This window comes from Telmatherina bonti (assembly GCF_933228915.1).
Source record: "Telmatherina bonti genome assembly, chromosome: 4".
NCBI lineage: Eukaryota > Metazoa > Chordata > Actinopteri > Atheriniformes > Telmatherinidae > Telmatherina > Telmatherina bonti.
In genome coordinates, this window is record NC_136622.1 from 20186003 (window position 1) to 20213094 (window position 27092).

The window sequence follows — 27092 nt, forward strand, 5'->3', positions numbered from 1 at the left end:
GACTGAGAGCTGGGCGTGAATGAGAGAAAACAATGGAAATTACAGAGCTTTCCCCATAAAGGAGCCATGTCCGGAAAATGTTCCAGTTCCACATTGTAGGAATATGAATTGTGAATGTTTGTATGATGTTTGGATATTCTTCCATAAATGATGTTTCATACTTTTTAATGTAATGGACAAATATTCTTTTATGCTGTTTTTTTTTTTTTAAGTTGCAAACTGTTGAAAACAGATCAGTACATAAAGCTGTTACATAATTTTTTTTCTTATAAATGACAACAAACCAAAACATCCTTCAGATCCTGTTTACGCCCCTTTAAGCCCCCGCGGCTCCTTCTCTCCCCAAGACACCATATGTCTCTGTGGATCAACTTCACAAGTTTTCAGTAACCATGGTGTATGATTACATGAGAATTTCTCTTAGACAAGGCCTCCAGGAGGAGCAAAATGCTAAATGCTATTTTTGAAATGAAATTCTCCTTCATGTGGCTGCACCTGTTTCCCTGGGAGAGTAAACAGAGCAGACGCCTGATAAAGAAGACCTGCCCCCAACAACACCTAATTCTAAAATATTTATTAGCTTTTGACACTCTTTAAAGTTACAGTCTGGGACAAAGGGTACCCTGTTCCTCTTGCTCTTGCTTGGCCATACTTATTCCTCTCCCCAGCTCACCGTGTTGCTTCAGCTGCTTATCAGTGACCACAGTGACAGAGATATTAAATGCAACTAGCTCTTGTACCCATTGGTGCTGACCTCACACAGGTTGAGTCGATGTGTCTCGTGCACTTGGGTCCAATCAGCAGGACTAAAATTAGCGTTTTAGTGTTGTTATGAACTTGCGTGTAAATTTTTCATGATCAGCCCCATAGTTGTACGTTAGCGTGCAATCCAACTTGTGAGCGTGGACCAAAGGGATCATTATTTGGCATGCCTCGTCAAGCCATCATGAATGCAATGGGGACATTTGAATAACTGATTGAAATAATGTAAAGTAATCTGGCCAGCTTTCATTCTTGGCTCACCTGCTCCTAATTCTGAGACGGCTCTCAGTTGACAGGGGACAGGAGGGACATTTAAGGACATGGGAGAAACATGGGGGAGGACATTTTACCCACCATTACCCATCGTCTCTTATTTCTCGAGCGATCTTACCAGCGATGTTGTGGTAAATAAAATGCTGTGTTAAACTCCCCTTGAGACCTGCAATCAGTAATATGAGAAAAAAATGAAAAAGAAAGACGACTTTCTATACACAGCACATAATAAGTAACACTTTGCTGTTACTTCATGTGAGATGCACAAGTCCATCTTCTTTTTTGGACTGACAGAGAAATGTGACCTGATCAGAAAGTAAATTCATAGCCATTAAGTTGTATGTTAACCTACACCAGTCATGCCTGAGCAAGCATCGCTTTTCAGAGTGAATTTGAGCAATCAGCGCTCGCTCTGCAACACGGTTTGTCTCGTACTTTGAGAAGGTTTTGTGTTTGACCAGAATTATTCCTTTGGGCTCTGACGGCTCTTTTCAGTTTTCATTTTTCCACTTTCTCGATTAATATAAAAATTGATTTTTTAAATTAAAATTTCATCTAATTGTTTCAAATATCAACATTCTGTCTCTGAAAGGAATAAAAACACACTTTTCTGTCATTCCAGGTCATTAACCAATCCCAACAAACACACCTGTACTCCACTTTCAACTTGTAACTCTGGTTTTCTTTTTCTCAAGGTTACAAAATAACAACTTGTACTTTCACTTTTGCAGACGTACCGTACAGTAAGCAGCTTTGGTCTGGATTTTGATGCTGAGATATAACTTTTTACGGATGTTACATCTGTATTGTTTTGAGCTTGTTTGTTTGGTTTGGTTTGTCTTTCCTGTTGCTGAAACACCAACAGTGTGTCATCCTGAGCGTGGTTTGGGACAGTATATCACCTGATAGGGTGTTCATCCTTGAAAGCCTCATTGAATACCTCAAACTCCCCAGGCAGGAACTCAAGTTGACATGTGTGTCCTCACGGCAGCTGCTTTTGTACGTGCAAACTGGTCATATTTAGCTCAGTTTCATAAAATATCACAGAAATAATACTGATAATAACTATAATATGATGCGATGTGGTAGGGGGGGGGGGGGGGGGGTGGGGGTGGGGGGGGTTGAGAACTTAAAAATAATAACCCAATTAGAAGTTTGTTCTCCCCCTCCTCTCTTACTAAATAGCAGTCAGCCACTGAAAGTGTTCAGTTTTAGGACATAGGGGTCACACCTGTTGTGGAACTTGATAGAAGGCTTATTTATAAACTTTCTGAGCTCTAAATTCCTCCTTCAGAGAAAACGCTGACATTCAAAGAGGGAAGGAGGGGTGGGTCAGCTGAAAAGCTTTGCTTAAAAACACAGCAGCAACTGTATGGCACTGGAAGGAGGAAATGAACAAGCCACAGACTGATCAGTGACGGCTGCAGGTATTTAGGTGGAAGGACAAGAGCAGAGGACAATTCATGCAGAAGCAAGTGTCATTGTGATGATACTGCCAAAGTCAACAAGGCAAACATCTCTTTTTTTCAATTCTCTTCTAATATATATTATGTATTTTGTCTTTTTGGAGCTATAAAAGTGTGTGTCTTCTGGCAACAGTCAAGTCTCAGTTGCTGCTGTAGTGAAAACAATCTAAATCATTTCACTTTGTGTATTTTACATGACCTTCACCAAGTCTTTGTGGTAATTTGGTAACTAAACACCACAGAAAGGCAGTCTCTGTTACTTTGCTCCCTAAAAAAGGCAAAAGTCACAATCAGTCCACTGGGGAGCGTCTTAATATATTGCCTAAATTTAGGAACTGAGTTATAGCCTAGGAGATATCTGGGTAGGATCATGTGACGTATGAAAAGGTCTGGAAATGCTGAGTGGATTTTGAGCGTAAGAGGGAACACATTATGGCTGTGGGGGAGAGCTCTGAAGTGACTGATAGCATGACAGGTGCTGCGAGACAAGTGTCGGATAAGTGCCTTTTTGAAGCAGGAAAGAAACTTTTATTGAGGTTTTTCTGGTTTCCACGTTGCAGTTTGTGTGGAAATAAAAGGATGTGTCGTAATCTCTGGGGAAAAAACAAAACAAAACAACGAAGCAAACCCACAAAAGCAAATATCATCTCTGTGTCAGAGGTGTCACAATCTAGCATAATTTGTAGAATTCTGTTGCAGGTACTTCAGCGGAAGGACACTAATAGAAGTGTCATCATATTCTGCTGAGCCCCTCTCTCCGTCACTCTTGCTGTGCCATGTAATGTAATGTTGTTCCCTTAACATTTAGGAGGGTTCAAGTCATTCTGCACTGGTCAGGAAGTTGTAAGGAACAGATTGCGCACAAGTAAGCAGATACTCCACACTTTATTATAGACATCTGGGTATAATATTAGTCATCCCTGCCAATACCAGCAAACCTAACAGGCAAACCATGTGACAAGGCGCAACACCAGACAAATCGATGGCACAAAACAGATTGCATTGCAGAGACTCCCTTTTGCTGACAGGCCACAGGATAGTTTGTGCTTTTAAAAAATAGCGACATCTTTTAAGGTGACCCCTAGAGTGCTTCTTACAAAATTACAAGAGACAGAAATCCATTTGCAACTGTGCTATAACACTGAGATTACATTGTTACTTTAGAGCCTCAGTGCAAATTAATTTGAGGTTCATTTCATGTATTATATAAATGGATGGTGGTGTGAAAATTAAATCCCAGTATTGCGCATTTCTATATATTGTTTTATTTCTGCAGAAGGTGTTTTGGATCACTGTGCTTGCCATTCAATTGGCCAGCAGGGCAAGGTTCCAGCAGATTTAACTCTTTTATGGCCTCGGCTGTCAAGAGGAGAGAAGGACAAAAACAGTTCCGTGTGTCCTTTTGGGGTAAATACAAGTGGGACAAAGCATTTAGAGATATGTTTCTACTGTCAGATATTTCAAAAGAGAGTAGAAATAACCTTTGCTGATGTTTGAAAATCAAAAGTCGATATTTGAAGTTTCCTGTGTACAAACGGTTTTCTACACCCTCCCGCTCACCTGCCGGTGAGGACCAGTTGACTTCTCCTGATGATTTAAGATATTCTGTATGTACCCAGAAGAACTGACAGCACTGTAAAAGAAAAGGAGTATTATTGAATTACTTAGTTTGCCTTAGAGTTTTATTTTCAGTGGTAAATCATGCTGTAAGTGCTGGCTGTCGTGATGAATACAGGTAGAGTATTTTAAAAGTTACATCAAATGATGACACCGCTGCAGTTTAATCAGAGGTTTAAAGAACTGACTGGTTTACACGTGGAATTTATGTGTGCAATTTCATTTATCTAGTTATCTCAGTATTCAATTTTTGTCATATTACTGTCTTGGATGGGAGTGTATTCTCCCACCTTACACAAACAGGGTAGTTTCTCATGTGTTGTCACTATGCATGTTCATCATTACCATTACAAGTTAGTGACAAAATGTCACATTATCTGACAACTCCTCTGCTCTTACACCAGTTGTTTCACCTTTCAGGCCTACATGGAGGAGGTACCTGCACTGGTGTGTAGACTCTTTGACTGGGCTCGGCACCCTTGGACCGAACACCAGCCAGGCATATGGAAGGAGTTCACAGTGTGTCGATGGGGCAGCCCTGTCAGGTAAGAGTATCTGAGCATCTCATACCCTATCTAGGGACCTTGGAGCCATGTGTTGACATGCATCGCACTGTTAGCTACATCGCCTGGTCATATTGAGGACAGGAAAGAAGTGGCGGAACAGAAGCGCTCCAGATGTTCTTCATCAGTGGGCCACAGGGGAAGTCTGTTACCTCAACACCTGGCTCATTCTGCTAGGAGCTCAGCGGCAGAGTGGTGACGCTCTGCCACAGTCTGGCTATCTGACTAAAATAGCATGAGACTGCACAGGATCCATCGTCCACATGAGCTGCGTCATGCAAATTTTATTTATGAAAACTTAACCATATGAACAATTCAAAGAGGATTGTGCAGCATTACACTGATCAGTGAGTGAAGCTGTATTTTTTATGAACTAATCCGGGAAATATCAAAAACACAAAGATAAGTGCTCTGCACAGCATGCAATCAGGTTCAGTGACAGAAAAAAAAGCTCTTTAAGTTGTGGGTGCACATCAGTAAAAAGCTTTAGATGAACTCCGAATCCTAAGTGTATTTTTTAGTGCGAAGTGCAAACCACAACCGTCACCTTGCCAGCGTCAGATTTGGAGCTTTCATGCCATAGAAAGATCTATTTGTTTTCGTTGTGGCAGAAGAGAGCGGGGACAGTGAAGAGGGCAACAGCCCAGGTGAAAAACGACAGATGCCACGCTCAATAATACCAATGTTAAAATCTCCTTGACCTGCAGGTCATCAAATAGCAACCCCAATTCGTTTCATATTTTCCTTGCTCGATCAATGGTGGCATAAATTTGGGGCTCAATGACAAGAATAATTTAAAAGAGATCTATAAACGATAGCATGCTATTCCCTATGGTCACAGATGCATCACATTTTTCCAGATTGGCAGGATGAATCCCCTAAAGCTTTACAAAAAAAAGAAAAGACTAAAACATGGGGCATGTGTGTGCATAAGCACACCTTGCCTGTTTGGTGTTTTGTGCCTTTATCCGGTGAGTTCAAGTACATATTGAGAAATCAATGTTTTTTGAATTTCTTAGGCTTTCTGCTCTGATCAGCAAAGATAGGAAGGACAAATTGTTTAACATGTCTGAATAAATAATTATATCAATGCTGAGGCCCACCCCACTCCCTTCCTTAAGTCAAATGAATCTGACTTTCAGCACCTCCAGGGATTATAAGAAAAGCAATAAATGCATGAAATGTAAATAGTTATTAATGAGCCTCTGACTTTTCTTCCTTTATTGTTTTCAGTCTAAAAAATCCAAACAATTCTATTATCTTTTTTTATTTGTTTTAAAAACTAAAACTGGGTTTTTAAAAAAAGAATAGTCATCTATTTAACTTATTAAATCCCACACCTGTCTAACCAAGCCTATACAGACACCATTTTCCTATTTAGAGGACAAGATTATTGGACTCCACGCTAATACTGTTTTGCAAAGCATAAAAGCCTCTTGCTGATAAATATTAATTTGAGCCTTCATGATGTATTTGAAAATTCCAGCTAAAATGTCACCACATGGAACATTAATGTAATATTTCAAGGCCTGAGAGCAATACTCATATTGATTGCATTTATTTGACTCTGGGGAGGAGAAATAATTCTTCAGTGTGGAGACACATCTGGTAGCCAAAGATGCGAAGCAGGGAATGAGAAAATGCAAAATAACAATAAAAAATAATAGGACTTGTATTTAAATGCATTATCCTGGAATTGTTTGGATACCAATGCCTGATTATAGCCGAGAAAAGACAGATGCACCAGGGTCTTTTACTGCTACCTCTGAAAGGTTTAATTTTCTATAAAGTGTTTAATATCCAACAAGAGAGGGGCAGATCGTTTGCATTCAGCTATTTTCTCTCCTGCCTGCTATTTGCAGCAGGTGCCCTGTGATAAAAAAAAAAAATTTAAAAAAACTCAACAGCTAAATGACAAGAGTCCCCATTTCTTCCCAGCACTGAGCTGCACTTTGCTCTTGTGTTTGCGTGAGTTCAGCGCGAGACAACTTCAAGGCGTTGTCGCACGAGGCTTCTGTCCTTTGTTATCAACGATATTGACTCGCAGGGAGTCGAGGCGTCTGACTGTCTTTGTGCAAATGAACTGAAATCTGAGAAACAGCTCTTTGACCCTGAGCCCATCCGTCACCAGCTCCGCAGTCTTTATTAAGTGGATAAACAGCATTTGGGTGGATGGATTTTAAACAAGTGTCTGGTTTTTGTTTTGTTTTGTTTTTTTCTTGTTTTGCCTTAAAGTTCTTAGGGATATATAAGCTTTCTTTTGCGTTACAAGCATCCTTTTCTTACTTTGGAATCAGAGTCATGTGGTAATTCATTAAATAAGAGGCAAATATTTAAACTAAAATCAAAATCATTTCATTTACGAGTGTGTAGGATTTAAGCTGGAAATCTGTTAAGTTACATGTATGGAAAAATGCGGATCTTGTACTTCTGCGACCCGCAAACATTTTGAAATAAATCGCAAAGTGTTCCTGTAGTTTTCCTTATTAGCAGTCCTGCCTTTACACTAAGCAACCTATACTTATTCTAAACACAGTCGCAACTGTGGTGATGGTTTTGTTTAAAATGCACGAATTTCTAGAAGCTTATCGGAAAACTTTTCTGGTGTTGAGGCGATTGCATCTTCGTGCATGCAGGCTGCGGATACAACACGGCTAAAGCGCCTCCCGCTGGCGCATCTCAGTATCAGAGCTTCCATACAGGCGTCTCACACACCTGACCAGCCTCTTCCAGTGTCCAGTGTTTTTCTCAGATGGAAGTTGTGTTTAAAGGTAGTGTGTGAACTTAAAAAGGAGGGTATATACGATGCAGACAGAGGGATTAGATCTCATGGGACATGACAGTATGTAGGTTATAGAATCATGTCAAATCATCAAAGAGAATGAACAATTTTTCACCAATGGTTCTGTTTCAGTATGTGACCCCCTTAAACTATAATACTGAGAAATATCAGCCAGGATGGCCTGGCAACAGTAATGTTAAAAAAAAAGAAAAACTTTTTGTTGTATGTAACACTTGTTTTTTCCCCGATATGACTAAGCATTTGCCGGTGTAAATGTGTGTGCAGTGTGGTACAAAAGTGTGACAGCAACACTGTTGCCAGGAAATAACTAAAAACACACTGAAATGTTTAACAGTGTGGTACTGAGCAATAGTATTCTGACTGTCATTCTTGGACGTTCACCACATACTTGTTCGTGGTACTCTCCCTCTTCCTTAAGGTTATCTGGAAAGAAATGTATGTGTGGTTTTTGTTCATTTTTGTTTGTTTGTTTGTTTTTTCTTTTCTTTTTTTTTTTTTTTTAAATTATTAGCCACTTAACTGTACAAAAAAATCAAGAAAAATAAAGCAAACAAACAAAAAATGATACCATACTTGAATGGACCAGTTCACATAAAACCATCTTTTCCTTCAAAAAGTGGAAGAAGAGATTGGTGGTTCGAGACTTTTGCACAGTAGTATAAACATGTTTCTGTACGTAATTCTGTACATATTTAAAGATTATTGTTTATGTGATAAATGCCACCATCCAGTTTCAAATCAGGAACATCATTTGAGTTAAAAACAACTCATCTGGTACTCACTTTGGGGTAACTACCTACTATTGTCTTTCTGAAACAAGTCAGAATATTTAGATCCTGGCTATGTCTGTGCCAGAGGAATATACCTCCATGTCCCACAGATCTGTTGAAGGATTATTATAACAGATATTCCCCCTCTTTGGTTGAAAGTGCACAAGTTAACAGAAACAGCTGCTGTTTACAAGGGGGGGAAAGCAGTATTGAAGAACGAGAGCAGCAGACCTGCAAAGAAACTGTTCTCATCTTTGCCTCTCTTTTGATTAAAACTTTTTAATCTGAACAGTTGCACAGTTGAACTATCCAGAGGGTGCTGCTTCGTTCTTCACACCACCAGGAACCAAGAAGTTTTCTCCAAATTCATAACAATAAACATCCAACCAAGGATATATCCTAAATAATGGATTTAAACAAAAACCCAAGACAACACCTTCAAAAAGCAAATACCTTTTATCACCATCTGTTGGAGCCACTTGGGAAGCTGGGCTTTCTGTGTAGCAGAGTGAGGAGGGAAATCACAGTTTTTTGCACAAACAATGTGAACATTTAAATAAGAAATGGAATCTGAGTCTGACTGTTTAATTTTCAATTCCCGTATCGGTTCACAAAAGTGACATAAATATAGGAAGAAAAAAAATCTTTTTAAGTATAATTCTCAGGAAAGGTTTTAACCTGCATAATAAGGGCTCAGCATGACAATATCATATTAGATAATTATGAAAAATCTACCGATCTATCTACTGAATATACATTTTATCTTTCGTTCCCTTGATTTGATCAGTCACGAAGAAGACCTGCCTGTTTCTGAATAGCTATTACATGTGACATAAAACAGAAGTATGTAGCTTTCTGTTGGGGCTCGACAGGTCAGCCAGGCATCAGCAGCAGCATCACTAAAGTGGCTGCACAGTGGCAGGTGATTTAATGGTTGTCACGGTGGCAATAGAAGTGTACAGAGACAGGATTCCAGTCAAAGCTAATATTTGTGATGAATCACTGTCATGCTAGATGTAAATGTAACACTAATAGACATAGAGAGATCTACTGTTAGCTGGTTTTGCTAATGAGCATATTCTTTCAGAGGGGTGGGCTGGTGTCACTTCTGTGTGCTGGTTCCATACAGTAAGGAGAGGAATGAAGGGACTTATATTGGATTGGGTATAATGAAATGATTCTTTTCACATATCTGTGAGAAGCTTAGTATTGGGGCTCAAACATCTATTACAGCAAAGCCTGAAATGCACTTTTTTTGGGAAGATGGTCTTTATAAATAAATATTACAAGCAACATTGAGCAGACTTGGATTTAGCTTGAAGAGCTTCATGCTGGATGATTGAGTTGGGTACTCTGCTGAAATAGACATTTCCAACTCCAAATGTATCAATTTGAATTATATATGTAACAATATGAAGTTACAATTATTTTCAGCTGCTTTGGGAATTTTTCATTTACTTTCATTTTGACAAAAGTACTGCACTTATCTAGAGTATTTAAAATGGCGCCTTGAGGGTGACAGCCTAATGCAGCAGCTCCCATTGTCGTTTTTTTGTGTGTGTGTGTCATTTAAAGTGTATATCATAGATTTCTTTAACCCCCTGCCAACTCATCATGTTTAAAACCATAATTCTCATCTAATTTTATTGTGATATCAGGCCCCTTTTGTTGCAGGCAAGGCGAAAAGCTCTGTGTAGAGTGATGCAGTTTTTCCATTTCAGCTAGCAGCACTCTTCAAAATACTTTCTGTGCTTGGAGTAAGACCTGTGATTCCTCAGAAAATCCTGAAGAAGATAGATGCACACAGCATGCAGGAGCAAAAGTAAAAGTGACCTGAACAAAATTTAAACCTTTGCTTCTATCAGTCATCATGCTTCCATGTCCAGCTTTAGGATGTTAGAGGCAGACTAGAACTCCAGACTGAGCAAACACAGAGGTGTGCCCTTTGTGAATGAAAAGGGGGTGTAATTATTAACAACAAACTTATTCACGAGGCGAGAAAATCATTGAACAGAACCTGAAGACATTTAAGTCAGTGAGGAACAGGAAGTCACTGTTCCTGCTCTATAGACGATCCATCCCATCCTCTCCGCAACACGCTGTAGAGACATTAGAGTTCGTTTTGCCACAGATTTATTCAGCTCTTCTGTTAGACTGAACATTTCAAGAGATAATTCATAATATTCACTGTAATACCCGCTGTGTAACAGGTGAACACGCCACTATATCTCACATCTGTGCAAGCTGTTAATGCAAATGCGTATATTCTTTTTGCCATCTTTACTACCGTCTGGCAACAAATAAAAGAAATTGAACACAAATTCAAATACTATACCAAAAGCAAAATAGCAAACAAAGTGAAGATTGGCTGCAAACCAGCTCTATCCTGACCACAAAGTAATGAACAAACCTAATCAAAATCGACAGAAGACGGGTAACTTCCAGCTCAGCTTTCACCAAATAACACTTAAAGAAGAGTGAGTAAATGAGAAATGAATAAAAGAAGATGGACAACAAGGCTCTGGCATAGAGTGTAACACATTAATAAGTCAAATATGGTAATCAAAAGTAAAAACAGACTTTTTTCTTTTTGTAAAAAGGAAACATTTAGGTTCAGAGTAAACTGAGGGAGATGGCGTCAAATGGAAAACTTCGCTTTAACCTTACAGTTTCTACTACTTTCCCAATTACCACACATAATTTGGAGAAATCTCAGTAATGCCACCTCATCAGATCCCCGATACCTCAGAGGACTTTTTTAAAGGCTCTGAGACATGTCTGTCTGTAAAGTTGGGGGTTCTGTTTTGCTGAATGGCAAGTGTTTGGTTTCCTGCTCAGATCAGTCAGCATTAAATCAGGTGCAATGATACTAAGACTTTCTGCAAGGTGGAAGGTCAAGGGAAGTTAGTGGAGCACCGAGACTGAAACTGACTCTGTCAGCCAGGGGGAATGACTCGTGACTTGGCTTATAGATGCTTTCACTCCGTGGGATCAGATGTGTTGTGTGTCAACAAAGACGACTTTCTGATGGCATAATAGTCCTGTAAGCTTTTCACTTTGCACGGTATGGAAATATGTTGTAAAAAGAGACGACAGGTTGGTTGGAAAGGCACAGAGCCAAGATAGGTAGTTAGTGCTGAAAGAAATGATTTTCTTTATTTGCATTAACTCTTTTCTCCGAGGCATCTGGCTTGCTTCTTGCTTGCAGGACCCCAGTCTCTTTAATTGTGTAAGATTTCTATATTTTCTTTAACTTGATCTGATGGAAGAACATGTAACAGCTGTGATGTTTCACAGCACAAAATGTTGCATCTTTACACTTAAGGCAAAAAATCGTACAATGATTATAGTTTTCTTACTCTATTTACGCTTAACACAGTTCTACACCCCATAAATAATGACGTTTACGCTTGGCATCTTGATACATACAGTTTGTAAAGTTTGGACACTTTATTTAAATATTTGATGGAAAAGTGTGTCCAAACTTTTGACTGTACGGCATGTCATAAAATCCACTTTTAAGATCCCTCCTTTCCCAAAAGTAGTCATAAGAAAGAAGGAAAAAATAGCTGAAAGAGTAACATTGTGGACACCACAGGTTTGAGACCCAGGGGAACAGAGAGACATGGCATTTCTTGTTTCTTAACAACAGATGAAGAGGTTGGTACAGCCCTTAAATAAATGTGACTCCTTTTAAATAGACATGCAAGTTTTGCCTCTCGTGCTTGATTACCACTATTTCAAGTAGTTGTAGTGAGATCATAATCATTAGTGATTATATTTTCATTTCAAATATTCATGCCAATGTAGATTTACAAATACGCTGCTATAACTAGAAACCACAAAAAAGCAAAACTCAGTGATCTCACAATTACTCAGTCCCTTTGGCCATCCACCCAGTCTATGAACTAAATCTTGTGAGCTGCGAGCGCCTTCCTACGCTATAACCATATGTGGCAACACCACATAATATTGCTCAATCCACTGAGTATTCACAATTACATTGTGGTCTGTTGCAATTAGAGAAACCAAAAGGAAAAGAGAAAAAAAAAAAAAAGAAAAATAGTCCGTAAGCTTGTTGGCCTAATTTGTCTTGTTGGGGGTCTCATTCAATCCCCTGCATCCAACTAACACACCGTGCACTTTTGCTAAGCGCCCCACCCTCACCCGCTTCCACCCCACCCCGACACATTCAGCCTGAGCCCTCAATTGCTTGTTTAACTTGACACATAATTACTGTGGAAATATTTGTGTATTTTGTACGAGTGCCACAGACTGCATTGCAACTGACTGCCAAGTCCTTGCAGCTCCCACTGCAGCAATCGCAGCCAGAATCCCTGATTAAAACAAGATGCTTTCATTTCAGCCAGCTTTGGAAGAAATCACTCTCAGAGATGAGCCTCTCCCTGCCAAGCCCTGCTGCAGTTGCCATGTGTGGCAAAGCTGACATGCTCATTCTACCAAGAAAGGCTCTTTTTTTGGTTTTAACCCAAATGTGCTACTGAATCAAGGCTCCTTCATCGATGTGGTACTCTTAGAGGCCACAGTGGAACTCTGGTCAACATGAAACATTGCTCTTAAAACTGGGAGAGTTGTTATTACTCTAAAACCCCATGGAGTTTCAAGTCATATCTATCATTTTTTCACACAGAACCCTTTAATTTTATACTTATTTAATAGCTTTTTATATTGCAATTAAGGTAAATGTGCATGAAATAAGTGCTTTTAAAAAGATAAAGTAAAATTAAGTAGAGCCCTTAATTTTAATGATGCTCCTTGGTCTGTGCTTGCATGAATGATATTTTCATTTTAGGATTTTCAAAGCAGTCTTTCCTCATCCATCAAATAAGAGGAAGTTGGAAACATTTCATTTTGGTGCTCTTTAAGAGATTTAAGGGGATAGTACAAGATGTGCAGGTGAGTCATTAATAAGTTTTATAATAATTTATTCACCATCTAAAGGCTCATTCTAGCAGTACAAAACCGTCTTTACATCTCGCATCAAAATGCCTGATGAATGCATTTATAATTGACCTGGTTTTTTATTTATATTATTTTGCAAAACATCAGTATTTGCATCATATATAAACTACAAACTGTTATCCTGTGTTTGTCTCAAATAAAAAAGTTTGTAAAACCTTTGAGTCTGCAGTAGTTGTGCTCTCTTGCTTCAACATCTTATGAGTGATTGTTAACTCATAAATATCTTGTGAATAAGCAGTTTTGTGAGAGATGTGACTGCAGCAGGTGAAATGCTGTCTGACAAGTAGTGAAGTCACTCTCGGGAGGCAGTGACAGGATGTCTCTCCGGCTGACCCATCAGCTTTGACTCATCAGTGGCCCAAATCATCAAAATTTTCAGTCGCCTGAGTTTTGGTCCTGACATCTCTCATGCAACTTGAGATCTTAATTTGTTTCTGTTTGCTTGTTCATTTGTTAATTTACCTAACATAGCATTAAGACATTAAATAGCAATATGTTTTACTGTAAGCTGCAAGATACGGTAGCATATGGTAACCCACTCCAGCAGGAAAATAAGTAAACACACCACTTCAGTCAATACTGGGGGGCCACTTTCATGTAAATTGGGACCTCATTCACGATATCCAAAGCAAATTATCTTCATTAGATTTCCAAAACCATACCAGTGATTTGTCAAGCTGTGAATGATAATGAAGTTGTCTGGTTAATGAAGGACTGAAGATGCAGGCTTCCACAATCATGATCATCTTCTATATAACCCTTATGAATATTTAAGGATCTTAATTTTGCATACAGTATAATTGCACACCAAAGCTTGGTATCTCCTTAGACTTCACAAATAAAGTATGTAATAGAGGAGATAGACCTTGCTATATTTCATTAATCATTGAGATTAATTAACTGGTGATAATTTTGGATGTTACAGGATCAACAGGGAACCGTGAAAATGGAAACGTGAGGAAGACGCACGTTTCTGTGAAATTTTATGTGTGAGATTATACACAGAAACTCAATTACGTAGTTCATGTTCAGCTCTTGCATCCTCAGGCAGTAACTTCAAAGGTTTTTTGAAGGGGAAAAAAAAAATAGTACATTGCGAACTTGTGTTGCGTTTAACCAAACTGCAAGCTTTGCCTCAGACAAACCCTGGTGGGGCTTCTGCCACTTTTGTCCGTCTGATGCACATGTGACTCAGAACACTGGCTTGCAGGAAGTAAATAACTTGTGGCCGTATTATGATCCTACCTGGTGATGTTCCCAGAACAGCTTTAGGAGTAAACTGGAGTGGATTTGAGCGTCATAGTGGAAATCCTCAGTCAAATAAAACAAAGTGGGCCTGCATCGATGCTCTGTCTTGTTTTATATGATGGCTTGAAATAAATGAACTTTAAATGGAACCTTGGCAGGGACTCGAGCTATTGATCGATTGAAGAAGGAGCTGAAGTTTAAGGGCACAGCTTTCCCGGGGCTGGGGCTGTAACTGGAGTAATGAAATTGATTAGGCCAAGGGAGGGTGACAAGCCAGTAGAGTCAAGCCCTTGATGTAAGGAAACAAGAGTGCCATCTAATTGGGGTGTAATATGGGTCTTTAGAGGACATTAAGCACACAAGTGGCGGAAGGGAAGCCACTCTACTGGATGGAGCCAAGATTATGTTGCACGGGTGTTATTATTTGGTAATTATTCACTGAGATGATTGGATTATGGGAGTCAAAACTGAGAGTCCGGCCAAGGGTCATCTCATAGCCAAACAGTAGCAGTCAGTGTCACAACGTCCACTCAATTCAGTATTTCTGTAGTAAAAGCTCTGCACAAAGGAAGAGAAAAGACATTTTTTTACCCTGTGTGATGGTGGACCTCAAGCGGGTGTTTGACTTTTAAAATGTTTTCTTTCTCTCGTTCTAAGTTTTTATCTTGTTTCCTTGAAATCTTCTACAACTGGCCAACTGACTAACATTTGTGCACATTAAACATGTTTTATGAAGAGACTTGAACTTAATGATCTTAAAATGAATTCACTGAAGCTATTACTAACTTTTTATATCTAGCTTTCTAGCTGATGTTCAGCACAAGACCATGATTTAAATACTGCCTAGAAAAACTTCTCCATATTGGACAAAGTTTCCAATGAAGCCTGAAATGTCCTGGCCAGAACAAACTTAGAAATTCAAAACATGCGTATGTTTTTGCAAAGGTTAGGGATTCAGGATTATCCCCAACACCTGTCGTTTGTCATCTGGCAGTTTTATTGGAGATAGCCATACTTAACACGTCCACCACTGCCTATACAATGTCCATTACAAAAAACAAAATATAGCTGTTTAAACATGGATCCACGTGCCTGGGAAGGACTCGTGTGCATCTGTGACATTGATGCACATCAAATATTCATTAGTGATCCTTACATTTTCAGCTTTGAGTGTCTTGAAAACCTCAGCTGCGAAAAAGTTCTGCTTCAAGATAAGCTATGCTTTGGTTGTCAAAAGAATTAAATGAAGTGATACTAAAATTTGCTTTAAGAAAATCATTCATCTGTTTTTTTCAGTCCTAAGGAACTTTTTTAATCGTTTATTAAACTATAGGGAGATATTCTCTTTTTTTACAACACAGAAACACAGAAATAAGTATAAACCTTGTTAAAATATAGAATACAAAACCTACAAATAACTCTTTGTCATGCAAAATGACTGTTTTAAATTTGAGTCTCATTCGGATCATAAAGTCTCAGGTCTAACTGCATTCTGGGTCACTATTCCTATTGGATCTTCGGATTAAATCAGGTTGATCTGGGCCTAGCTCATTTTTCCTCCTTATTTTTCCAAACAAATCCTGTGGAAAAGGATTTTTATTCCAAGAAATAACTTAATTTTCTTTAGTTACGTCCACAACTACCATTTTCTCCACAGACTAAATTTACATGAGTTTGTCATCAGTTTGTTCATCATCCATGTACTTTGCATTTGGACAACAGGGTTGTAATTTTGATCGACAGGTATAGGATCAATCCCACTGAACAAATAAAGAACATAAAGCAAAGCTGATTGGCTAGGGGTGTAAAGAACAGAATCCCAGCGATGACTAAACCAATGAGAAAGCAGCCTCAGGTCAAGGCTTAGTCAAATGTTTCAGGTCTTACATACTGCATTTACCCATTTGGCCGGAACTACTTGCCCATTAAACTTATGTATCCGTACAGGAAGTTATTCATTAAATGCAACCAATTCTCAATCAGTGCTGCAAGACTACAGAGCAGACACAAGCAGGAACACTGTATAAGTACTTAATAACTTTACTTCAAATAATTTGTTTAAAGAGAAGAGCCTTTTTTGTGTGGGTGCTACTCCTACCCACACCCAGTGTTAACAAGCCATCACTGGTCGCAATTAGATATATTCACAGCAGGTCCAAATATGATCAAATTTAGAAAATAGCCAACTATAGGCCAAGACTCTTAAAAAAAAAAGTCAAAAAGTTTTTTGCATGGATTTGGATACCCTTTAACCTGCAAATAAATAAATCCATCATTACATGTCTGTAACTCTTTTAAACTTCAGTGTAACTGTGGCTGGGATCGCAGGAAGTGCAGTGTCCCCCTGTCCAGTAGAGGAGCATTTATCTCATGACTTGAACTGTCTCACTCAACAGGATGGCCAGAAGTTACGGTGCATTACAAGCACTTAGCACAGCGATATCAAGGTTCACCTCCGATTTCCAATCTCAGGCCAGAATAGTGGGCTGGGAGGCCGTCATTAAAAAGCCATTACATGCCCATATTTCATATACCAGTCTCTCCTATGTTTCAAGGTGTTAAAAGCTCAATGTATATTTCCTCTATATTTAAGCAGCAGGACAACGGAGCAGCACATAGCATCTCACTAGCAGCCATTGACCTTGGCCTAGCCAGCCTTCATTAGCTTTTAGACACTTATCAGTCATAACTGGGTTTGTCCTCTCCGCAACGTTTCCTCCTTCACTTCACTTAGGCTGAGAAATAATGGCTGAAATCCATTTATCTGCCATTTCCAACAAGTGCGTGACATTAACAAATTATCTACTTTTCACTAAGTATGGCCAAGGTACCCTCTAAAGGATTCCTTCAGTCCGCTGGCCAAGGTCAGACCTTTTTAGAAACTGCCCCTTTTCTCTGCCAGAGCTGTTTTCTTTCCTTCCCATCTTTAAATATTCATTCTCCTTTTGCATGCTGAGCTGAGATTTTATGAGCACCATCAGCCATATTTCTCCAAACACACATCTTTATTTGTTTTTGATTATTTATGCTCCACTCTGACTTTATAACTCACATCCCTAGGAAAACATTGATCCAAGAGGCAAATGAATCTAATTAGGACCTCTTTCTTCTGTGCTGAATATTGACTTGTTTTGAAAGGTGCCTCTCCATTCCAAGCAAATGTCTCTGAAATGCTCATTCCCAGTCTCTTTAAGGAAAACTTCTAAATGCTCATGAGATATTTTAGTCCATAAAAGCAGTTCTGTTCAGTGGCGCCTTCATACTATATTACATTAATTGCAGGATATCATCAGTGAACTCATTTCCAGTGCTCAGCAAGTCCTGCAGTTTTGTTTTGTTTTTTTCACTTGTCTGTCTTTTTTGACTCTTTTGCCATGATCTTAACCATCCAGCCTGTAAGCAGAGACATGCTGTAATCTCTGCAGCGCACTCTTGCACATTCAGTGCCCCTGCAGGCTCGATCCGTCAATCTGGTCAAAGAGGACACCACGGGAAGTGATGATGTACCATTAGTCAAGAATCATCTCAGCTGAGAAGAATCTTTGTTCTTGACACAGAAAACTTGTACTCCGTCTCGATCAGCGAGGAAATGGGGCCTGGCGAAGCGTGCGTCGACTTGCATTTGTTTTGAGTTGCTGTCCCAAGGCGCCAGCGCTTGTTCACAGCATTACGCAGTCAGCTTTTGATGTAAAGCCTCTGCATTTCGCCATTTCACACAAACCCAATTCTAAAATATTCTGTCGCATTCCATGTAGTTGATTTCTATTTAAAATGGTCATGATTATTTTATCTTGTAACATTAATGGAAGTACATTTGGGCTGGAGGAGGGTGGTGGTGAGCCATTTGCAATTCATATTCCCCTGCATGATTACATTAAGAGTATGTTCTGTCATATTTGATTAATGTATTGTGTTTTCCTTAAAACAGGATTAAAATATGAAAACAGACAGAAATTATTCTATTACAGAGAATGATCAATTTTTAATAATCCACTCAAGGAAGGAAAAGTAATGTGCTGCTGAGAAAAGCACAAATCAGGATTCCGCAACATTTTGTTCGCAGATTTATTCAAGTCAGAGACACAATTAAAGGTTGCCAGACCAAGATGTTATTATGTGAAGCTTGAGTCAGACAAATGACTAACAACCGCAGCCAGGTGCACACATTGTTCCAACCTGCATGGCATGTTTGTGTATGTTTGTGTCTAAAAGACGTTTCAGTGTGCGGTCTTTTCCTCCATAACCAACACAATATTTGCATTTGTTATAGATATGCCTGTAATTTTACAGAGGCAGTCATAAAATTTAACGTGTGGTCCTTAATTTCAGGCAGTGTCCACTGATAAGAACATAAATAACTTGAAAATACATGCTTAAATACTGTTATGAAAAGTGCTAAATACAATTGCTGTGAATGTGTTCGTATGTCTCTGAGGTCTCTACAGAAATTTTCAAACATGGAAAAATAACTTTAGTTTATGTCCATTTAACTTAAATATTATAGAGTTGTAGTTTTTTTAGTCTAAGAGCCATTTTTGGAACAAAGTGTGTAAGAGTATCGACACAGGCCTCCACTCCCACAGTGAGCCATTTAGCCTGACGATGGCTGACTGTGAATTAAAAAGAGAGGCCTTTATGTGCGACCCTGCTGCACAAAAGGCTACATCCATAACTTATGGCGACAGGGAGGCCATTAGCCAACACCACCACACCACCTTTACATAATACAGAGTGTGTGGACTCATCACTGAGCTGAGGAGTCAAACTGCTGTAGGTCTGTGCTGTGTGTACTGTACACCACATGAGCGGATCCATTAACGATAAGAAGCGAACAGAGACTTTTAGAAAACCATTTTCAGGAAAATCACTCCCCCCCCTTTTTTTTTTTTTTTTTTTTGCTCCGCTTTGGAAAACGATTAAAGTCTGCTAATCTTCAGTAAACTTTAACATATGAGATCAATTGTCCGTTTGAGAGCGAGTGGAAGCCTGTTTCTGAAAAACAAATCACATCCATATGGCTTTCCAAATGTGGGGACAAATCAAAATGTCTCTGAAAAGCCAATTATTACTGCTGAAGCTGTGCTTTTTCTAGGAGCAAGTACAGACAACAAAGAGTGGCTGCTGAACCAGAACCACATGGACCAGGGTGAGGACACTACAAGTTCCAACGACAAACTATTAGCAGTTGTCAGCATGGAGTGTGAAGCCTGTGCATGTAGCCATAAACACAAATAACATATACACATTTACAGTTTGTTTCAAAACTGTCTTGTATTATTACTTTTAGATTTTTCTGCAATTTCTGTTTAATTTCCACATTGTGCATTAACTCAAAGCAAATAACCACTACACCCAAGAATGAATTGTTTTGATATTGCCTTGCTGCGTCTAGTCTTTCAAATAAAGTGAAACATAAGTGCTCTTGATTGCGCTTATCCAAAACAGTTATACTCCCTATAAAGTTGCTAGTTGTGCAGAAATCAGGTAAATGATACTGTGTATCCTGCTTAAAAAGGATTTGCAAACCATTTGGCCTGACTGCTCTTCATATTACCTTAATGTCTCCCAAAAGGCCAAAGCCAGAGATGAATTATTGATAGCTATCATATGGATCGCACGCTGTGGCTCCACATGCCTATTAGAAGGTTTTGTTCATTCATTTACGCTAGCTTGGACTACTACTTCATCTGATGCATCACTCTTCTTCTTTCACTTTTATCCATTAACTGTTAACAACAACTGACTTTGTGCAGGTCGCTCAGTCTCTAGCAAACAGTGAAAACAGAGTAACGATGCTGGGATCATTTTGCATGTTCTGTGGTGTGCAGGGGTGCCACTTTTACTGCCTGTAACTTGACCTTTGACATCTTTGGTTAACCTGCCGACCATTTAGGCTTTCTTTCACTGCTGTATGGAAATTAAGAAATGGGGAGACAGGCATTTCTGGTGAAACAATAGCTGGAATACTAATTGCTAAGTTTAAAAAACAGAAATCTAATTGAGCTGCTTCCCCGGGGAACTAATATTGGACTATCTTATAAAAGGCCCGCAATATCCCAGCAGTGATTTATTGCTGAATTCCAGTCATTTTCAATACATTATAGTTTCCAAATTGTGTTTAAATTGAGTGTAGAGGAGAAAAGGCCATTAGGAGATGCAGAAATGAAGATTATATTTAAATATTCATGTAGACGGTACCTTATTATTGAATCTGTACACTAACAAAATCAATATTAAGTGCAGCTTGACATAAATTTATTTATGAATTTCGACTTTCTAAGTACTTGCATTTTTTCACTCAAAAAAGGATGAGTATAATGCTGTAATGATATCAAAACAGTGTGTCAGGGTGCATTAGTCTGGGAGTTTATGAACCCACACATAAAAACACAGGAGCGTCCCTGTAGAAGTGCTTACTAGGCAGAAATGTCGCTTTTTACAAACATCAGTCATTTTACAGCCTCTGTATCGCACAGCGCTCCTCGGCTGTGGGTGATAGTTAGAGAAAGATGCAGTCATCTTGTTTGTCCTAAATGAGATCTTTGCAGTAAGCCTACTTGTATTAAGGCCTGGGAGTGCGACTGTGTAACATTTAATTAAAATGGATGTCTCTTGTTGTGCCTAACCTGTCCCCCTAACTCTTTGTGGTTTCCAGGCCATGTCTTTGTTTAGACAACAGCCCAATGTGACACTTATGACATGAGGACGCTGTGGTTCAGAGGATTTTCTTGTTGCATGAGTCTTAATATGGCAGCATAAAATAACATGTGATTGGCTGTCCCTTACTGAAAGCCTCAAGGAGAATAAATAAATGTACTACCAGTAATAAAATATCAGCGTAGTTTCTTTCTTCTTTTTTTATTGTGTCATTGACAGCAGAGGAATTGCAACAATTTTCCTTTCTATCACATGTTTTATACACACAACACCGTTCGCACGTAAAGGATTGTCATGAGTTTTCAAAACAGTTTCTCATTCTTCTGTTTTTTTATAGAAATGTGAGCAAAGTTAAAAGGCTCTTTATTGGGGAGGCTACGTCTCTGGACACAAGATGATGCCGTAAAAGCAGGAAGGCATGGAAAAGCAAAACATCAATCTGAACTAAGAGGGGGAAGCAATAAATCAGTGAATCATAGCCTTCAGCCCCGCCTTTAAAATCATTTAAACAGATTCAAAAACCCTGATTCTGCTCGAGTCTGTCTGTAAGCACCCTTATAAAGCCTTTATGTGCCTTGGACACAGAGGATAAAACTACAAAACCTTATTGGGAGACAGAAAAATTACCGTTCTGTTCCTGAGAAGTGGATGCTTTAAACATTAGTATCTGTATCAGGATCAGAAAGTGGAAATGAGTAAGTAAAGATCACGGAAGACATCCGTTCAAAGCATTCCTTTAATATGCTTTACAAACCTTTTCAGGTCTCTGTTTTAATGCTGAGGTACACTCATATTTAGAGTTAAAAAGATTTATCTGAGTTTATCAGATGCTACATACATCTACAGTTTCCTTATTACATTCTTCAGAAACATAACAGCTGCTCTGTCTAAAGTCACTGCCGGAGGCTGAGGCGGAAAAACTGCAAGAGTATAAAGCAGTCAGTGGACAATCTGATCTGCTTTTGGGCCAGATCATTACAAAGTTTTATAACAGATGAAAAAAAAACTATATAGCTCTAACAAATAAAAAAAAAAAAAAGTAATCATGCATAACAACACTGGTTATTGACTTTACATGGTTGACACCAAAGAACCGAGATGAAATTATAAAAAAAAAAAAAAAAAAAAGAAAAAATTGACTGAGAAATAAACTGTTTTAGTTATTTTTTCATCACACCACATATTTGACTTCCTATTTAAGTTTTCAAAGATTTGCTATTTTTTAAGATAACAAAAGTTTATCATTTTATTTCATTTTATTTTATTTTGAGTGAGACATAACAATTTACACCACAATGATACACGCAAGTGAAGAAAAGGAAAGGAAAGTTGGGTATTTAATGACATTTCGTGGCATTTTAAATGAGAACATTATCGCTTCTGAAATAACAATACCAAACAGGACCAAGACTTGATTTGTTTTTCTTGTTTCTTGTTTTGTTGCTTGTTTTATCCCTGCTTCTTTTTAAAAATTGCATCATGACCATGTGTTACATAACGTTCAGCTTCCATTATAAAACTCAAGTGACTTGAGAAGTCATTAAATTAGAAGTAAGTAGAATTGATCAAACCATGTAGATTTGTTTTAAACAAAACAACACAGCACCAGTCAAAAGTTTGGTCATGTATGAGTTCATAAAAACTAAAGAAAGAAATCCATGTTTCTTGATAGGATAACACCATCTAAGGACTACTCATTCCCAAATAGTCCACAAAAAGCTGCCATCTCACAGTTTCCTAACCTACAAAACTGGACAAATAAAAGTGCCTATTGCATGTTTTTTGTAGTTGTTGGGTGCACTAAAACCACTAGATGAGTCTTTGATCAATGATCCCAAAATAATGATATGTATAGGAAAAGATGTGTGAATTTGATCCACCATGTGCACTCATGGTTATAATTTATTGTGTCTGTATGTTTTGTTTAGAGTCACATAGATGTGACGTTCGCTTGCAGGTACAGGAAGAGAGAAATGTTGTAGAAATGCTATACAAAAGTGTTAAAGGTCATAAATAAAAGCTTGGTGTGATAAATGTAACGCTTTGACAAGAATTTATTTCACTCTAAAATGATCAGATCTATTCCAAAGATCCCAGGTAAATAAAATCTGATAATAAGATAATAAATGTGTGGCTTAACCAAAAACCTTTTCTGGAGGATAACTAAGACATTTTCAGTCAAAGTTTTGTGGGGGGTTTTTTTTTTAGTGATGATAGAGTTGCAATTAAGTGTTCCTCTGTGTTCCCGATGTGTCCTCTGTCTGTTTCAACCCCTCAGTCCTCTTTCATCCCTGTTCACCCAAGAAATGGAATCATAGAACCCATTCACGCTAAATGAAAAAGGGCACCATAAAGCTGCATTACACTGGAGTACACTCCTCTGCACCTTCCATCCTTATCAATATCACCCTTCGTCTCCTCACATATCTTTCTTCTTCCTGGTCCTCTTGAAACAAAGCATAAAAGCCTTAGAAAGAGGCACAATCTGTCATTCCTGTAATATTAGATAAAAGTCTTTAAAAGCTGAAGGACCAGGGTCTTTTTCTTTTTTTTTCTTCCAGCCAACAGACTTTAAGACTGCTCCTCAGGATTAGCAGCATAAAGAACTATATATTATTTGCAGAAGAGCTTAGTGAGCACAGTCTGAGTCTATATATATAAGTCAATTTATATTAGAATTTCCATACATGCATTTTCCTGTTACCATCAATATGCAAAAATGGTACTTACAAACAAATTCTGCATAATGTACTGGAGGCAAGGCATCAATAACTATATTTCAAGATTTAAGAGAAAATGCAAAAAGGCAGAGCGTAAAGACAGGCCATATAAAATGTACAGCATATTAAACAGGAAAACGTCAAAAATATAAAGATGGCTCTTTGCTCCTGAGACAGCAAGTCATTTATCTATGAAGATGAAGAGGAAATAAAAAAGCTTCCATGGCGAGCTCTTGTGTATTTCATTTACAAAGTCAGACTGTGTGTTTACAGACAACTCTCCTTCCTGCTCATCCTCCAGCTTCCGTCAGAGACCGGAAGGGAAAGAAGACATACGAAACACAAAAAAAAGACATGTTTCATCCTCCAAGCAGCCCTTGTGATTTACAGAAAGTTCATTCTTTTTCCTGCTAACTTGTTGTGAAAGCTGTGAAAAATGTGGCTTTCCTCAAAGATCCAGGTAGAAATAACAGTAAATAGCAGCAATTTGGGAAAGCACTGTTAAATCCAAAACCGGTCAATGTACACCTCCTTCGGGCACATTGGTACACCACATAACACATGTTCTCCTCTGCTGGCTGGCTCAGAGAGGATACAATGCTGTGTACTTCTGTGGTGAGGTGTTCTGTTGCTGTTGCATTTTCTCCCACTGGTTTGACATTCAAGATCTCTCAATTATGTATGAACGGCAAGCAATATCCTTTACCATCAGGCTCCGATGTAACATATTTCATTTTCAAAGGCTGCAGAGTACAATCAGACCCTCTGTGTAATTACGACTTATTAAAAATTATTCCAAATTATCAAAGGATCTGCGTGCTGGTGTCTGAGTCAAAACTGAGAACTGTTTCACTGTATAACTCTCAGATAAGTATGGATGGGTGTTCTGTCTCCAAATATTCTAGTCTTTGGATGATTAATTAAATAAATAAATAAAAAACAGAATTATTGTTATTTTTTTATTATTATATATATATATATATATATAATGAGACTTTGATTTTGGTTCTCTGAACATGACCGACTTTTTCCAACAACTATTATTGGAAACGCACGCCTTATTTGCAAAGCACTTTCGTGACTAGTTTTTGCTCCTTATACACAGTCTCATAATGAGAAAACACAGTTCAGCACAGAAAAGACATCTCAAACAGCATGTTTACCCTTCACACAACATGGAGGAATTAAAAATGAATGAGTGCCCCATCCATTATTTCAACCTCCAAATGGCAAAATCTGTATAAAGCACTGAGTATCCGTCTGGGTGAAAATAAATAAATCAAATATGCACTTCAGCGTTTCCTGCTCTTTTTCAGGGCAGGATACGTGTTTGTGCATGGCACAGCCTGCTCTTGAAAACATGATGAGTTTTCCAAACAGATATAAATAAACCAAGAGTTTTCAATTAGTTTCCGCGTCTTTTTTTGTTAATTCGAGTGATTTTGTCACTTTTCTGGGGCAGTGCATCTAATATTTAGACAACTCTTATGTTTCTCCCAGAACCATTCTCCCAGCAGAATCCTCACTATCTGAAGGACTCTAATTTGTGAACACAGCTGTGTCAGAAGTGATTTTGCTATAAAGTCACTAATTATATACAACATCAATGCGATGTGGGGAAAACGTTAAAAATTTAGCATCAGAAAACAAATGGAAAAATGCATGCTGAAACACGGAAAAGAAGCACTAACATTCACAGTTTTTCAATGAATAATACATGTTTTCTTTTCTCCCTCCCTCACCAGGACTCGCCTAAACTGGCTCCAATGTCACTCTCATCTATGTCCCTGAAAAAACGTGTTTATGACTTTTCACATGCAGCACTGTTTGCATACACTCATTAAGGAATAGTTTACTGTAGGAGGCATTGTTCTATGAGCTGATTTCATTAGCAGTCTGTGTGTACAGAACTGGAAAAAACAATAGGAGGAAAAAAGACAAAGTGAGTTCAGTTTAAACTAATTTGTACATGACAAAATCTGCGCCTGTTTTCTTCCTCTGCATGAAAGTATTTTATACCTAGAGTACACTTCGAACCTCATCGCTCCTGCATGTGGTGAATGACAATAAAATGTTATTTCTACACTGAGTATTTCTATTCTCTTCTCATTGCAGTTATTAACTGGATTGCACTTTTGTTTTTTGTTTTTTTTTTTTTGTTTTTTTTTATTTTGTCGCTCTCCTGCCACTCACCAGACAGTAGTCATGTGTGCTGCACAAAGGTGAAAAAGAGTCTGATAAACTGTTGGTGCATTGAGTTGACAGCAGCTAACATGACCCACCCTCTGAACTGTGTTACCCAGCCTGACACAGTGGGCCAGTGTTGAAAAGACAAACAACTTTTTGAAGGCATTTTTCATAGCTCCCTTTACACAGTAATTATATTCTAAATCATTATGTGTTGTAAAGTCTATTGACCCCTGGTAAACTTATATTTACCAAGCTGGAACAGTTAATGGAATAGTCTTTTAATTAGCACTCCTCTTAAGGGTGGAACTTCTGAAGGGGTCCCTGCTTTGTTTCAGCTCTGTGGTTGACTGAAGTGTGCAGATCCACTGTTCTAAGATAAAACACCAATATCTTAATTAAGACTTGCTGTTTACAGTCTAACTCACCGGTGCCATTGAAAGCACCTCTGTACAACGGGGACAGCACCTGCAGTAAGGGAATATTCACCACTCTACGAATCAATAAAACAATATCATAATTTCTTCTTTTGTTGTTGTTTTTTATTTATTTATTTTTTTAGGGCCAAGTCGTTTTTCAAGCTTGACTGATTGAAAGTGGTCTGACTACTCAAGGTAACAACTGGAGTGGGGGGCAGGTGGAGGGAGTTCTTTGCTGCTTGTATAATGCAATCTTTGGCAGGCTCTCTCTTTGTATTAGATACATTAGGATGGAAATGTGCACTAACTTAAAAATGCTCATGTGAAAAAAACATGGAATGTATTAAATTAATGGTCTCTTTTGCCTCAGGGCAGTAATGAAAAGGGACCCCCAATGAGTTCATTTTTCACGGCTTTGGTTATGCATTCAACACTCTAATTGAATTTCAATGTAAGTTTTACAAAGTCTTTATTACAGTGACTCTTGATGTAAATTACATGTGATCTATCGCGGGACTTTCGCCCATTAAGTAATTTAATTGTGACATGCACTTTCTACGCACCTCTTGCTTTTATGCCTATTCCTCCTCATCTACATTGTCAGTTTCTTCTATTATCTGTGCT

General features: G+C 38.4%; 1 protein-coding gene across 1 annotated transcript in view; it reads left to right on the plus strand.

Annotated features, from left to right (window-relative positions):
• The first annotated feature begins 2422 nt into the window (after positions 1 to 2422).
• Positions 2423 to 27092, plus strand: part of tardbpa (TAR DNA binding protein a) — a 36383-nt gene continuing 11713 nt past the window's right edge. The window contains exons 1-2 of the mRNA XM_079239175.1: positions 2423 to 2544; positions 4539 to 4663. Coding sequence (XP_079095301.1) covers positions 2522 to 2544; positions 4539 to 4663 — 148 coding nt within the window. The 5' untranslated portion in view covers positions 2423 to 2521. The remainder of the gene's footprint in view (positions 2545 to 4538; positions 4664 to 27092) is intronic.